At 33.3% G+C, this 12020-nt stretch overlaps 1 protein-coding gene and 1 long non-coding RNA gene across 3 annotated transcripts; one reads left to right on the top strand and one right to left on the bottom strand.

Annotated features, from left to right (window-relative positions):
• The first annotated feature begins 421 nt into the window (after positions 1–421).
• On the top strand, positions 422–8887 carry slc25a6 (solute carrier family 25 member 6). 2 transcript variants are annotated; one of them, XR_015498929.1, is made up of 5 exons: positions 422–651; positions 2470–2956; positions 5106–5246; positions 5355–7246; positions 7299–8887. XR_015498929.1 is itself a non-coding variant. In NM_001128732.1 (4 exons), exons 1-4 carry the CDS (start codon positions 541–543, stop codon positions 5510–5512), a joined length of 897 nt encoding a protein of 298 aa, NP_001122204.1. In that variant the 5' UTR covers positions 445–540; the 3' UTR covers positions 5513–5874. The 2 variants fall into 2 exon arrangements, 1 of the variants encoding a protein (NP_001122204.1); NM_001128732.1 differs by lacking the exon at positions 7299–8887 and having other exon boundaries at positions 445–651; positions 5355–5874.
• Positions 6180–9690, bottom strand: LOC147835347 (uncharacterized). Its single transcript, XR_015499698.2, has 3 exons — positions 7305–9690; positions 6264–7261; positions 6180–6226 (listed from the first exon to the last, which is right to left on the bottom strand). It is a non-coding gene; the product is annotated as an uncharacterized LOC147835347 (long non-coding RNA).
• Positions 9691–12020: the final 2330 nt, after the last annotated feature.

The raw sequence follows: 12020 nt of genomic DNA, 5'->3' as shown, positions 1-12020 counted from the left end.
AGGCCTGTTTGTTTTTGTTAATAGTTACAGATTTCTAACATTTTTCAAAATGTCTTCTCTAGTGTTTAACAGAAAAAAGGAAACTCATACAAGTTTGGAACCACTTGAGGGTGAGTTAAGAGAGAGAATTTTATTCATTAGGTGAGCTTTCCATTTAATCTGTAATCACTGGTCAAATCAAATTGTTCATGTACACCGTACATTAACTAACTGTTTATTAGTAATGAAAGTATTACCTAAAATGAGCAATTATCATGTTTTGTTGTTTTATTTTTACTAATGCTAACAAATTAAAAAGATAAAGAATTCGTAAAGATTTACATTGGTTAATAGCTACACATGCCACGATTGTTGTAATGTACACAGTCACGCAACCTTCTGGTTCTGAATCATTAAATATCGCGAGATGCCTTGAGAGTTTGTCGCAGTGTGTGGACTCCGCAGCATCCCCATCACTTTCTGCTCTACCTCTTGCTTCTCCCAGCACGTACAATATATTAGTTTACTTATAGACTAAACCCAACACTACTTATTTCTGCCATGGCTGATGCTGCCTTTTCTTTTGCGAAGGACTTTTTGGCCGGTGGGGTCGCAGCTGCTATTTCTAAAACTGCTGTCGCGCCGATTGAGAGAGTCAAACTGCTCCTGCAGGTGAGATTTATTATCTTGACTTCACTTAATACACTCTGACATGATCCATGATGATTCATAACACGTATTCTGTCGAATTTTAAAAGTAGTCTAATTTATGTTTCAGCTTTAACGATGCTGCGTCGACTTTGTCCTTCAGAGGCCATGTTTGAGTTGTTTGTTTGCAGCCGCATCTTTCGAGCTTCTCAACGCTTAAATTGACATTCTGGTTTTAAATTCACTCATTTGGATGTTAATTTGTAGACTTTAATGGTCCAGTGTATTTTAAGACCAATGTGTGAATTTCTAGCAGCTGGCTGGTTGACACATCTGCAGGATTGTGTCATGTTTCAGGCCCAGACTTAGGTGGGCTACTGTATTAGGGCTGATTTTGCCAAGTACACTGTATTCCTGGACCACCATAGCCTTAATCTTTAACAAATTATCTGTAAAATCTGAAATATTGTCAAAACTGAAAATAGATATACTGTTGTTTAAATGTTTTCTTCTTCATGATGTAGGCCTATGTACCAAATATTGACTTAAGTGAATAATTAACTGTAAAAATAATTATACAAATAACCATTATTCGCTGTTATGCAAAGCTGAATTTTCAGTAGCCATTACAATATATTTGATTCTAAACATTCTTAAGAAATTGTTCTGTTTTGTTATTTAAGAAACGCTTATTATTGAAAGCAGTTATAACTATATGCTTTTAAATTTTAATGATACACAAATATGCACATGTTTGGGGTTCATTCTTTACATTTTCAGCATTTTTTTGTCTTAAAGAAAATGGTCAAAACTAAATTCTACATAGATTAGATTAGGTTTAACTTTGTTGTCATTTAACATGTACAAGTGCAAGGCAACAAAATGCAGTTTAGGTCTAACCAGGAGTACAATAGCACCAAGTATATGATATAATGTAGATATACTGTAAGTTATAAAGTGGAATTATAGAAAAACTGTGGGTAATATTTACAGATGGATGTACTGTGAACATTATACAGGTTGTATTTACTATGAACATTGATTTACAATAGATGAATATATGTACAGGTTGCTAATAATAATTTGATATATGCAGATAGATAAACCAAAGACTGTATGAACATAAATTTATGTATATGTACAATAGGTATGTACAATTCAAGATGAATTAGTGCATCAAAGAGCAATGAATATGTACAACTTTAAATGTGGAAATATTACAAAGTGCAGTGTTTATGGGAAGTATAAGTTATGAGGAGAGTGTGGGGGGTGTATGAGGGGGCAAAAGAGTCAGTGGGGGGCAGAGTTCTTTTTCCCCATCATAAACCCCCACATATATAAGCCTAAATTAAAAAAATAAATTGAAATATAAATTGTTTATCATTACATACCAGTCTCAACTATCAAAATACAACAATCATGTTTCATGTAGAAAGCAAACACTAAGCAAACAGTATACTATACATCAGCATTTTGGATTCATTTTAGTTTGTTCTATCATGAAACATTAGAAAACAATAGCATACCCCCATGCATTTATTAGGGCCAGGCTTTCAGTGTATTTTCAAATAAATACTTATAAAAATCTTCTGTCAAAAGCATCTTTAGACCTCAGAAGGCACTTTAATGCATATTGTTTATTCTCATGCATAGCCAAAAGAACTGAAGTCATGCAAACTCATTACTAGACCTTATTTAGCATATTTAGAGGGTTTTAATTCCAGTCCGTCCCGGTAAAACACCAATCCAATATTAAACCATCAGATGGATGTGCTGCAGGACCAACAAACCACAAAACCCAGACAACATTTAACTCTCAAAATGTTGCTTCTCACTTTTCAGGTACAACATGCCAGCAAGCAGATCAGCGCAGACAAACAGTACAAAGGTATTGTCGACTGTATTGTGAGGATTCCTAAGGAGCAAGGCTTTGCTTCTTTTTGGCGTGGCAACCTTGCCAATGTCATTCGCTATTTCCCCACACAAGCTCTAAACTTTGCCTTTAAGGACAAATACAAACAGATCTTCTTGGGTGGTGTTGATAAACACACACAGTTCTGGAGATACTTTGCTGGCAACTTGGCTTCAGGTGGAGCTGCAGGAGCCACTTCTCTTTGCTTCGTCTACCCGCTGGATTTTGCCCGTACTCGGCTGGCTGCAGATGTCGGGAAAGCTGGCAGCACCAGAGAGTTCAGCGGGCTGGCTGACTGCCTGGCCAAAATCTTTAAGTCAGATGGCTTACGAGGGCTGTACCAGGGGTTCAACGTCTCCGTCCAGGGCATCATCATTTACAGGGCGGCCTACTTTGGAGTCTATGACACTGCTAAAGGTAATAGGTTTGTGATTAAGATGATGAGGATGAGTTTCCAGCTCTCAAAATAAGTTAAAAGTTAAAATATTTAAATAGATATAAAAGTAGCCTGAGGTTCAATACAATGTTTTAAAAAAAGAAAAATGTACAGACTTCATTTGAGTTGAAAAAAAAGTGCAATGCAACCTGTATAAAACATTTCTTGAATTAACACATTTTTATGCGAGTGTAGTTCATATTTTGAGTGTAGTGGTAAACAGAATGCAGAATTGTAATTTTATCATTTGGACATTAATTTAATAAATTAATAAATAAATAATAAATTACAATAAATAAATAAAAATTAATTGAGATATGTTATAGGCTGGCAGTAAAATATATATTTTTAGCATCGATATCGCCATGTGTGAGTCTGCAATGTAGTTAGGATTATAGTTGACCAGACATTACAGTCAACAACATAGTGGAGTAATTTTATATTTTAACCTTAGAGTCAAAGTTTATTATTTACATGTGTTTTTAACACTTGATTGTAAGAATTTCTAAGCCATTTGGGCACAATAATTAAAATGTTTTTTGCTTAAAGCTGAATTTTACATTATATAAATTACTACTTACTCAATTAAAACAATAGTGTTATTGTTATAATTATAAGCTAATTATGTAATTTCTGTTTCTGAATACTATTTGACTGGCCGTAAAATCATAAATCATTGTTTATTTGAATCCTTTCACTGTTGTATTTAACTTTATTTACCATTTTTTAAATGATATTTTATTCAGATACGTTCCCTATACAGAATCATCCCAATCGATTTAAAATTATGATTTTTTTCTAGCTCTTCAAGTCGTCTGCTGAAATTGCTTTTATATCGCAATATATATTGCACTAAATGAAAATATTGCAGTGTTAGTTTTTTCAACATCATGCAGCCCATATTCTACTATATGATTGTGTAACTGTTGTCGTTTTCAAATTAATATTTTTAATATATGCTAAAGCATTTGTGTGATTCAGATGATGATAATGAGTTGTGCATCACTTACTGTAAAAACATTTCTGTTAAATATCTGTATTTTTACAATGTAAAAAAGTTAAATGGATAATGGTAGAAAATGACCAATTCAGTTTCCATTAAATTTACAGATATTTCCTGAAAGCTGTAATAAAACATTATCATTTTGCCAATGTAACATATATTTATGGTTTGTAGAAGTAAACATAATCTAGAATTGTATTTTAATTGTTTGAACATAGAATAATGGACTAAAAATGAATAGAAGTTATAACAAGGCATAATAAGAACATTAAAAACAAACCCAAAATTTGGCTTGTCGAATCCTGATTTATATATATATATATATTATACATATATAATAGATCAGCATGCTAGACAAATATAGTAATAAAAAAATGTATTTATGTATCTCATCACTCAATCACACACAATCTTTGTGGCCCGGCTGGACTAACACATAATTTCAGAGCATGTGTTACTTCTTTCTCCTTAAATGGTGCATATGCACAAAGACTTTTAATTTTAGCCAGCCAGCCTCAGTGCTTCTGGTTGAGTTGTCTTTCCATTATAAAGTTGCCATGTTTAGGGTCTGATTTCTTTAAAATCAGCAATCTTCGCTGCCTGATATATATAAAATATATATATATATATATATATATATATATATATATATATATATATATATATATATATATATATATATATATATATATATAGTGGGTCTCAGACTGGACAAGAAGCACTTCAATAAATTACATTTTCCCTCACCATGTCTTTAAAATATGACAGTTTATTTTACCCTAGTATTTTTAATGGAGTTTCTGCGCTCGACTGCTGCTCCTGTTGGTGCTATCTGATACACGGCCCTTCATCTAGTTTTATGCTTGAACAACTAAATGAATGCTTAAGTCTGTTTAACTGAATGTATTGTAATTACATTACAACATCAATGCTGTAAAAACAACCTTATAAAATTGAAAATAGTCACATTAACATTTCACCGGAAGTTTATCTTTGGCTGAAAAACACTAATAGTGCATAGAGCCCATTCAGCCTGTATTGTGGCTATTTTTATTGTTATTTACACTGCCAGTTCTTCTTAATCATGTCGAATTTATGCATGGTTTCTTGATTACGCTGATGTGCAGGCATGCTTCCCGATCCAAAGAACACCCACATTATGGTCAGCTGGATGATTGCACAAACTGTGACAGCAGTGGCTGGCGTGGTCTCCTACCCATTCGACACTGTGCGTCGTCGCATGATGATGCAGTCTGGGCGCAAAGGAGGTATGCAGTACACACAAGCTCAAACATATGCACTCATTTGAATAACTCGCTGTTCTCCACCAAGTGTGCATTTATTTCAGCTCAAGCCCTTGTCTTTTGTTTTCCCAGCGGATATTATGTACACTGGAACCCTTGACTGCTGGAGAAAGATCGCTCGTGATGAGGGCAGCAAAGCGTTCTTCAAAGGGGCTCTGTCTAATGTACTCAGAGGAATGGGGGGCGCTTTTGTTCTCGTGCTTTATGATGAATTCAAGAAGTATATTTAAACTACTGTATATATACTAAATGGAAGTAGAGTAGCTTTTACCACAGCGCTTTATTAAGCTTTAACCAAACCCTCTCCACTATGCACAGATGCGGTCTTGGTTAAATTGTGTTAGAGAACACTTTAGCGAGTCATATTTTTAAATATTTGTGTTTGTTGCTGCATTTGTTGTGTTTAAGACATGTTCTTTCTTTTTAAGACAATGTTTTCTGAAAAGAAAGCAACAGTGTGTTATTTAAAAGGATAGTTTTCATAAAAATTAAACGTTAGTTTACTCATGCTCAGGCAATTTAAATGCAGGTGATTTTTTTTATTCATTAATACATTAAAACAAATATATTTAGTGGGAATAACCCTTGGTGATGCATAATATTCTACAGCTCCTGCACTGTAAAAAATACTGGTTGGCTTATTTTTAAGCGGAATTAAATTAACCTTATGAGTCCTTTGAACATTGTTTAACTGACTTAAAACAGCTTGCGTAACTTATCAAATTAAAGTCAGAACATAATTAACTCAGTTTGATAAGTTACAATGAACTAAAAACATATGTCGTCATGACTAATTGGTCATATAAGTTTTACAGTGTGGCATTTTAGGGGTCAAAAAACAAAGAGGCTACACATAAACATATATAGATCAATATCATCAGGAGCCACGGCTATTAGTTTTGTTGTACCTTAAAATGTTTCTCCATCTCTCAAAGATTACGTAACTCTTAAATCACCACGAACCAGTGTTGGGCAAGTTACTTCAAAAAGTTTTTTTTTAATTACAGATTACATTTTTAATGTATTTAAATTACTTTTCTAATTAGTTTGTCAGTAAGTAACATAAAGAATAAATAAGGAATTTAATTACTTGGAGCAATACTGCTTAAAACTTCTCTAAGTTTCCATGCATATGCAATAGAACTCTTTTAATTCTTGAAATTGGAGTCAAAAAGGGCCTTTTAGCATAAAAAAATGAACACTTATCCACATTTATCAATTAAGATATGTAAAAAAAAATTATGTATAAAACATGAAAGCTTAACGTAATTACAACATTTTTATACATAGCATATAATGTCAATAATTTTTTACTCAATTTGTTGTGTCTTAAGCATGTGCAACGTGATAAATGTAAACGTCTTTGCTTAAAAATAGAGATATTCTACTAAAGTAATTTGATTGCTTCTTTGAAGTGATTTATACAGAACTGTTGAATTTATTTACAGTATGTAAGGCAAGTATATTATAAATAACTAATTAAATTACCTCAAAATGGAAAAGTAGTTTAATTACAGTAACTAATTTGTAGGGTGATACGATTGCTTAGTGGTTAGCAGGAAGGAAAATGATTGAATGAATGTTAAAATTCTATGTAAATTACTTTTCTAATTATTTTGTATGGAAGTAACATAAAGAATAAATAAAAAATGCATTACTTGACTCAATACTGCTTAAAATTCCTATAAGTTTCAATGCATAGAAAATCTGTTTAAATTATTTAAATTGGAGTCAAACAGGGCCTTTTAGCGTAAAACACAATTAGCACTTAAGAATTGTTAAAAGTATGTGTATCAAAACGTGAAAGTTTAATTGTTATTACACCATTTTTTACACATAGCATATATTGTCATTATTTTTTTACACAATTTGTTGTTTCTTAAGCATGTGCAACAGGATAAATGTAAACGTCTTTGCTTAAAAATTTTAATATTTTGCTAAAAGTATATGATTGCTTCTCTGAAGCGATTTATACAGAACTGTTGAATTTACATACGCCAAATATATTATAAGTAGGCCCACACAGAATCTGTGCGCAGAAATCTGCAGATTTTTAGCCCATCGTTATGTCTATGTATGTGTGTAATTTTATATTTATTCAGTTTTTAAATTAATTTTACTAATATTATTGTGATATAATCATAGTAATATTGAAATGTTCATATGATTTATTTACAGTACAGTTTGTAAAGTAATATGTTCTGTCTTTTAGTAGATATATTATATAAGAGACTTGTTTTGTTTACCAAATAATTGGTTTACTAGTCTAATTGGATTTGCATTATAGACATTAAATAAAAGTTAAAAATGTATGATTTTTATTAGTAACTGAATAGTTTTTAGTTATAATACTCCTAAAATAATTCTGCATAAATACGCAGATTTTTTAAACTAAATTCTCAGCAGAAATAGCAAAAAATGTCAGCAGATTCTGTCTGGCCCTAATTATAAGTAACTAATTAAATTACCACAAACTGGAAATAAATCTTACTTTACTTTTTCAGCAGAAAAGTAGTTTAATTACAGTAACTAGTTACTTTGTAACTAATTAAACCCAACATTGCCAAGGACCACAGTTTTATTTGTAACATTTTATTAAAGAAAAAAGTCACCTGCATCTTTGAAACCTTGAGGCTCAGTAAATATAAAGGTTTTTCATTTTTAGATGAACATTCCTTTTAAGCATCCAGCCAGAGAAATATTAGAGATACACTTATGCAAAGTCTATATTTTAAATATTAGTGATGCTGTTGCACAGTTATTAATAAAATATAACAGTTGATTGATTTTGTCTATAATATTCCTCAATAAATCTGAGCCATTAGCAGCTTTCAGTTGATCGTATACCCTGCAATACCACAATACCTCCTCAAGATGGCGTGACAAGACTGCAATTTGTACTGCATTCTTTTAGTACCATGTTCTTGTAGTCCTTCTGCTCAGTGTTTCAGACTTCCCAGCCAAGGTCTGTGGTAACAAGGGTATACAATATCACTCTCAAAACAAAATGTGGAGTTCAAACACACAGAATAATGTTCCACACTTTAAACGTTTTCTCAAGTTGGACTTGAAAAACCAACTGAGAGCTGGTGTCCGATGGAATCACAGATGTATTAAATATGACGCTTTAATTCACAACAGATTTGCCCTCTATGTGTCTCAGCAGAGAAAGAGCCCAGTAAAGTGTTCCAGCAGAGAATATGGAGCCAGAGACGAGGCATTCATAGTCAGAACTTATGTGACACGAAAAGTGTATTTCCATGATTTCTCTTTTTGGAAGTCCGCTTAAGTATTTTCCATCTTGGATAATGAAGGGAGTCATATTTTCATGGTCATTTTCTTGTCAGTCTCAGTGTTTAGTTGAGTCAGGCTGATCTTGATGAAGTAGATCCCGCTTTTAGAAGTATAAATGTGAGGGCAAGTAAGGAAGGGCATTTTGAGTTCAGTAATGACACTGAAACATTACACTCATTTTTAGCATGTAGAGCTATTGTAATCATATTGTACACTTTATGGAGAGAAAGGCTGTAGTCTACTTACATAGACTACCTGCACTGATTGAACAAGTTTAAGCTTGTAAATTCAATAAAAGTGAATACCCTATATACTCTTATTGTTTTTCAGTTTTATTTGTGGCAGTTAGCCTCTGAACTTTAAAAAAAAAATCTTTAGACTTTAAATCACTTTTAATTGTTTACAAGGCACTTACAATTGATGGAAGGTGGCATGAAATGACACCAAAACCATATTTAACATACTGGTTACCCAGTGTTGCGGTATCATGCATTAAGTAACTCGAGTTGGGAAATAATATTACCTTTCTAAGTAACCAGTAAAGCATCACTTTTAAAAATAAAGTAATAATATTTGAGTTACTTTTTTGTTTAGATAATGAGCTTTAAACAAACAGTTTCTGAATTTAAAAAAGTCAATGAGAGCATTAAAGCAAAAGGGCATTGTCTCAATTGGGCAGTGATTTTACTTAAGACAAATAGTACAAAACTTTCAAACGCATTGCTTTAAACTTTCAATAATCTGTATATATGGCATGTATAGCTCTGGGGTCAGGAAGTTCTCCAATAACAATATCCTAAAATATTTTTTAAGGTTTTTTAAAGGTAAATGAAGGTCATACAGTGTGTTGATTGCTCTATTTAAAAAAAAATGAAAGAGATCAAGCCTCAGCCAGTAATTCAAAAGTAGTCTATATAAAGTGTAACTATATACAGTGTTATATATTTTTTCAAAACTTTGCATAGCATATTGTGGTAACCTATTAACCAATATGAACTGATTAACAAAAAAATACTAGTATTTTAGTTTTGACTACAGTAAACAGCAGTGCATTGTAGTAGCCTTTAAAAATGCCGAACAATTGTAAAAAAAAAAAAAAAAAAAAACCTTACAGGAATACAGTATTAAATTTGTTTATATAGTAATTGCTGTATTACCACCAAAATTTCATTACACAACAGATAAATGTAAATAAATATGAGGTGATATGACGTAACTTTTGGCGCGAAATTCCGCGCAAGAAATCAATTCCTTAGGCTTGAAGAGCATTTTCTCGTGAAAGACACGTAGGGAGAGAAATTCTCTACGTGAATTTATCATAGAATAGCCATTAAGTTCGAGTTTATTTAGTTTTTAACAAGAATCTTGTTTGGTAAGTGAACTCTAGCCTGTATTTTCAATTTTTTCACTGTCGTTCATAAAAAGTTTGCGCGATTTTGCTTCACAGTCGGCTACTTGTGTAAGTAATAGAAAGAACTGAAAATTACCCCTAATCACTTTTTTATCAATATTTTCATTTATCATTGCTGGTGTTGATCTGTGGAACCAAATTTCAGGTAATCTAGCTTATGCTTATTAGCTAATGTTCATATCTCTATACCGTCAGTTTGCTACTAAGCCGTTTGATTTTTTAAATCAGCAGAAAATTTTTACTGGGGGCTTACATTACTGTATATAGTATTATAATTTTAGCCCATATATTTTAAGCTATTTATTTTGGTTATTATGCAGCCAGCTGGACATTAACACAAAATAATCTGCCAAATCTGATGTCAACAAACATTTGTAGCAAAAAACTGCTATACCACTGGTATCCGATCTTACCTCTCTGACAGGTCATTCAGGGTGTCTTGGAGAGGAGAGGTGTCCAACCTACAGCATCTAAACACTGGGGTACCTCAAGGCTCTGTTCTTGGGCCACTTCTCTTCTCCATCTACACGACATCTCTAGGACCAGTCATCCAGAAACATGGATTTTCCAACCACTGCTATGCTGATGATACCCAGCTATACCTCTCTTTTCATCCTGATGATCCCTCGATTCCAGCTCGCATCTCAGCCTGCCTGTCGGACATTTCACACTGGATGAAAGATCATCATCTTCAGCTGAACCTCGCAAAAACAGAAATGCTTGTAGTTTCTGCCAACCCGAATCCACACCATAACTTTTTAATCCCGATGGATGGGGCAACCCTTACTGGATCCAAAACGGTGAAAAGCCTTGGAGTAACGATTGATGACCAACTAAACTTCTCTGACCACATTTCTAGAACTGCTCGATCGTGCAGATTCGCACTCTATAACATCAGAAAGATCCGACCCTTCTTATCTGAACATGCAGCTCAACTCCTTGTTCAAGCTCTTGTTCTCTCCAGGTTAGATTATTGCAACTCTCTACTAGCGGGGCTTCCAGCTAACTCTAACAAGATGTCCATACCTCTTCAGCTGCTCCAGAACGCAGCAGCACGAGTGGTCTTTAATGAACCTAAAAGAGCACATGTCACTCCACTGCTCATCCGTTTGCACTGGCTGCCAGTTGCTGCTTGCATCAAATTTAAAGCTCTGATGTTTGCCTACAAAGCGACTTCTGGCTTTGCTCCTTCTTATCCGCTCTCACTTCTGCAGATCTATGTGCCCTCCAGAAACTTGCGTTCTATGAATGAACATCGCCTCGTGGTTCCATCCCAAAGAGGGAAGAAATCACTTTCCCGAACTCTCGCGTTCAATATGCCCAGTTGGTGGAATGAACTCCCTAACTGCATCAGAACGGCAGTGACTCAACTATTTAGTCTCCACTTCACTTCCTAATCTGCAATTTCCTCTCTGAATATACCACTAACTGTACTAAAAAAAAAAACAAAAAAAAAAAATACTAATGTTTTTCTTCTTAGACTTTACAGACCTGAAACTTGCCTATAGCACTTATTCATTGTTGCTCTTATAGATGTGTAAACTGCTTCCTTGTCTTCATTTGTAAGTCGCTTTGGACAAAAGCGTCTGCTAAATGACTAAATGTAAATGTAAATACCACTGTGTCAATAACAGAACCAGAGATGTATAAAGTACTAGAGACCAAGACTTAAGTAAAAGTACAAGTGCTCTATCAAATATTGACTTGAGTAGAAGTAGAAGTGCTCTTTAAGCACCATACTTAAGTGGAAGTACTAAAATATTTAACATTTTTTGTACTTAAGCATTAAAAGTACTTTATTTCAAAATTTACTTCTCAAGTTCTGAAAGTAAAAGTAAAAATTGTGTAATGTAGTTATTAAAAAAAACAGTCAAAAGACGTCATATTCTGTTTATTTTAAATATCTTTTTTGGGGCACGTGATTAAGCAGAACAAAAAAGAAACTTGGCTTACAATACTGTTTTTCTCTCACACTTGAACCACAGATCTGACAGATTATAACAGCTTTACCACGCACCTTTCAAAGTTGTGTC

Source organism: Danio rerio, chromosome 9 (assembly GCF_052040795.2).
Source record: "Danio rerio strain M-AB ecotype USA chromosome 9, GRCz13ab, whole genome shotgun sequence".
Taxonomy (NCBI): Eukaryota; Metazoa; Chordata; class Actinopteri; order Cypriniformes; family Danionidae; genus Danio; species Danio rerio.
This window is presented reverse-complemented; position numbering and strand designations above follow the sequence as displayed.

Coding starts and splice junctions, on each gene's coding strand:
- slc25a6 (NM_001128732.1), top strand. CDS start 541: ATGGCTGATGCTGCCTTTTCTTTTGCGAAGGACTTTTTGGCCGGTGGG. Junction 652..2,469: donor GAGTCAAACTGCTCCTGCAG/GTGAGATTTATT, acceptor CTCACTTTTCAG/GTACAACATGCCAGCAAGCA. Junction 2,957..5,105: donor AGTCTATGACACTGCTAAAG/GTAATAGGTTTG, acceptor GCTGATGTGCAG/GCATGCTTCCCGATCCAAAG.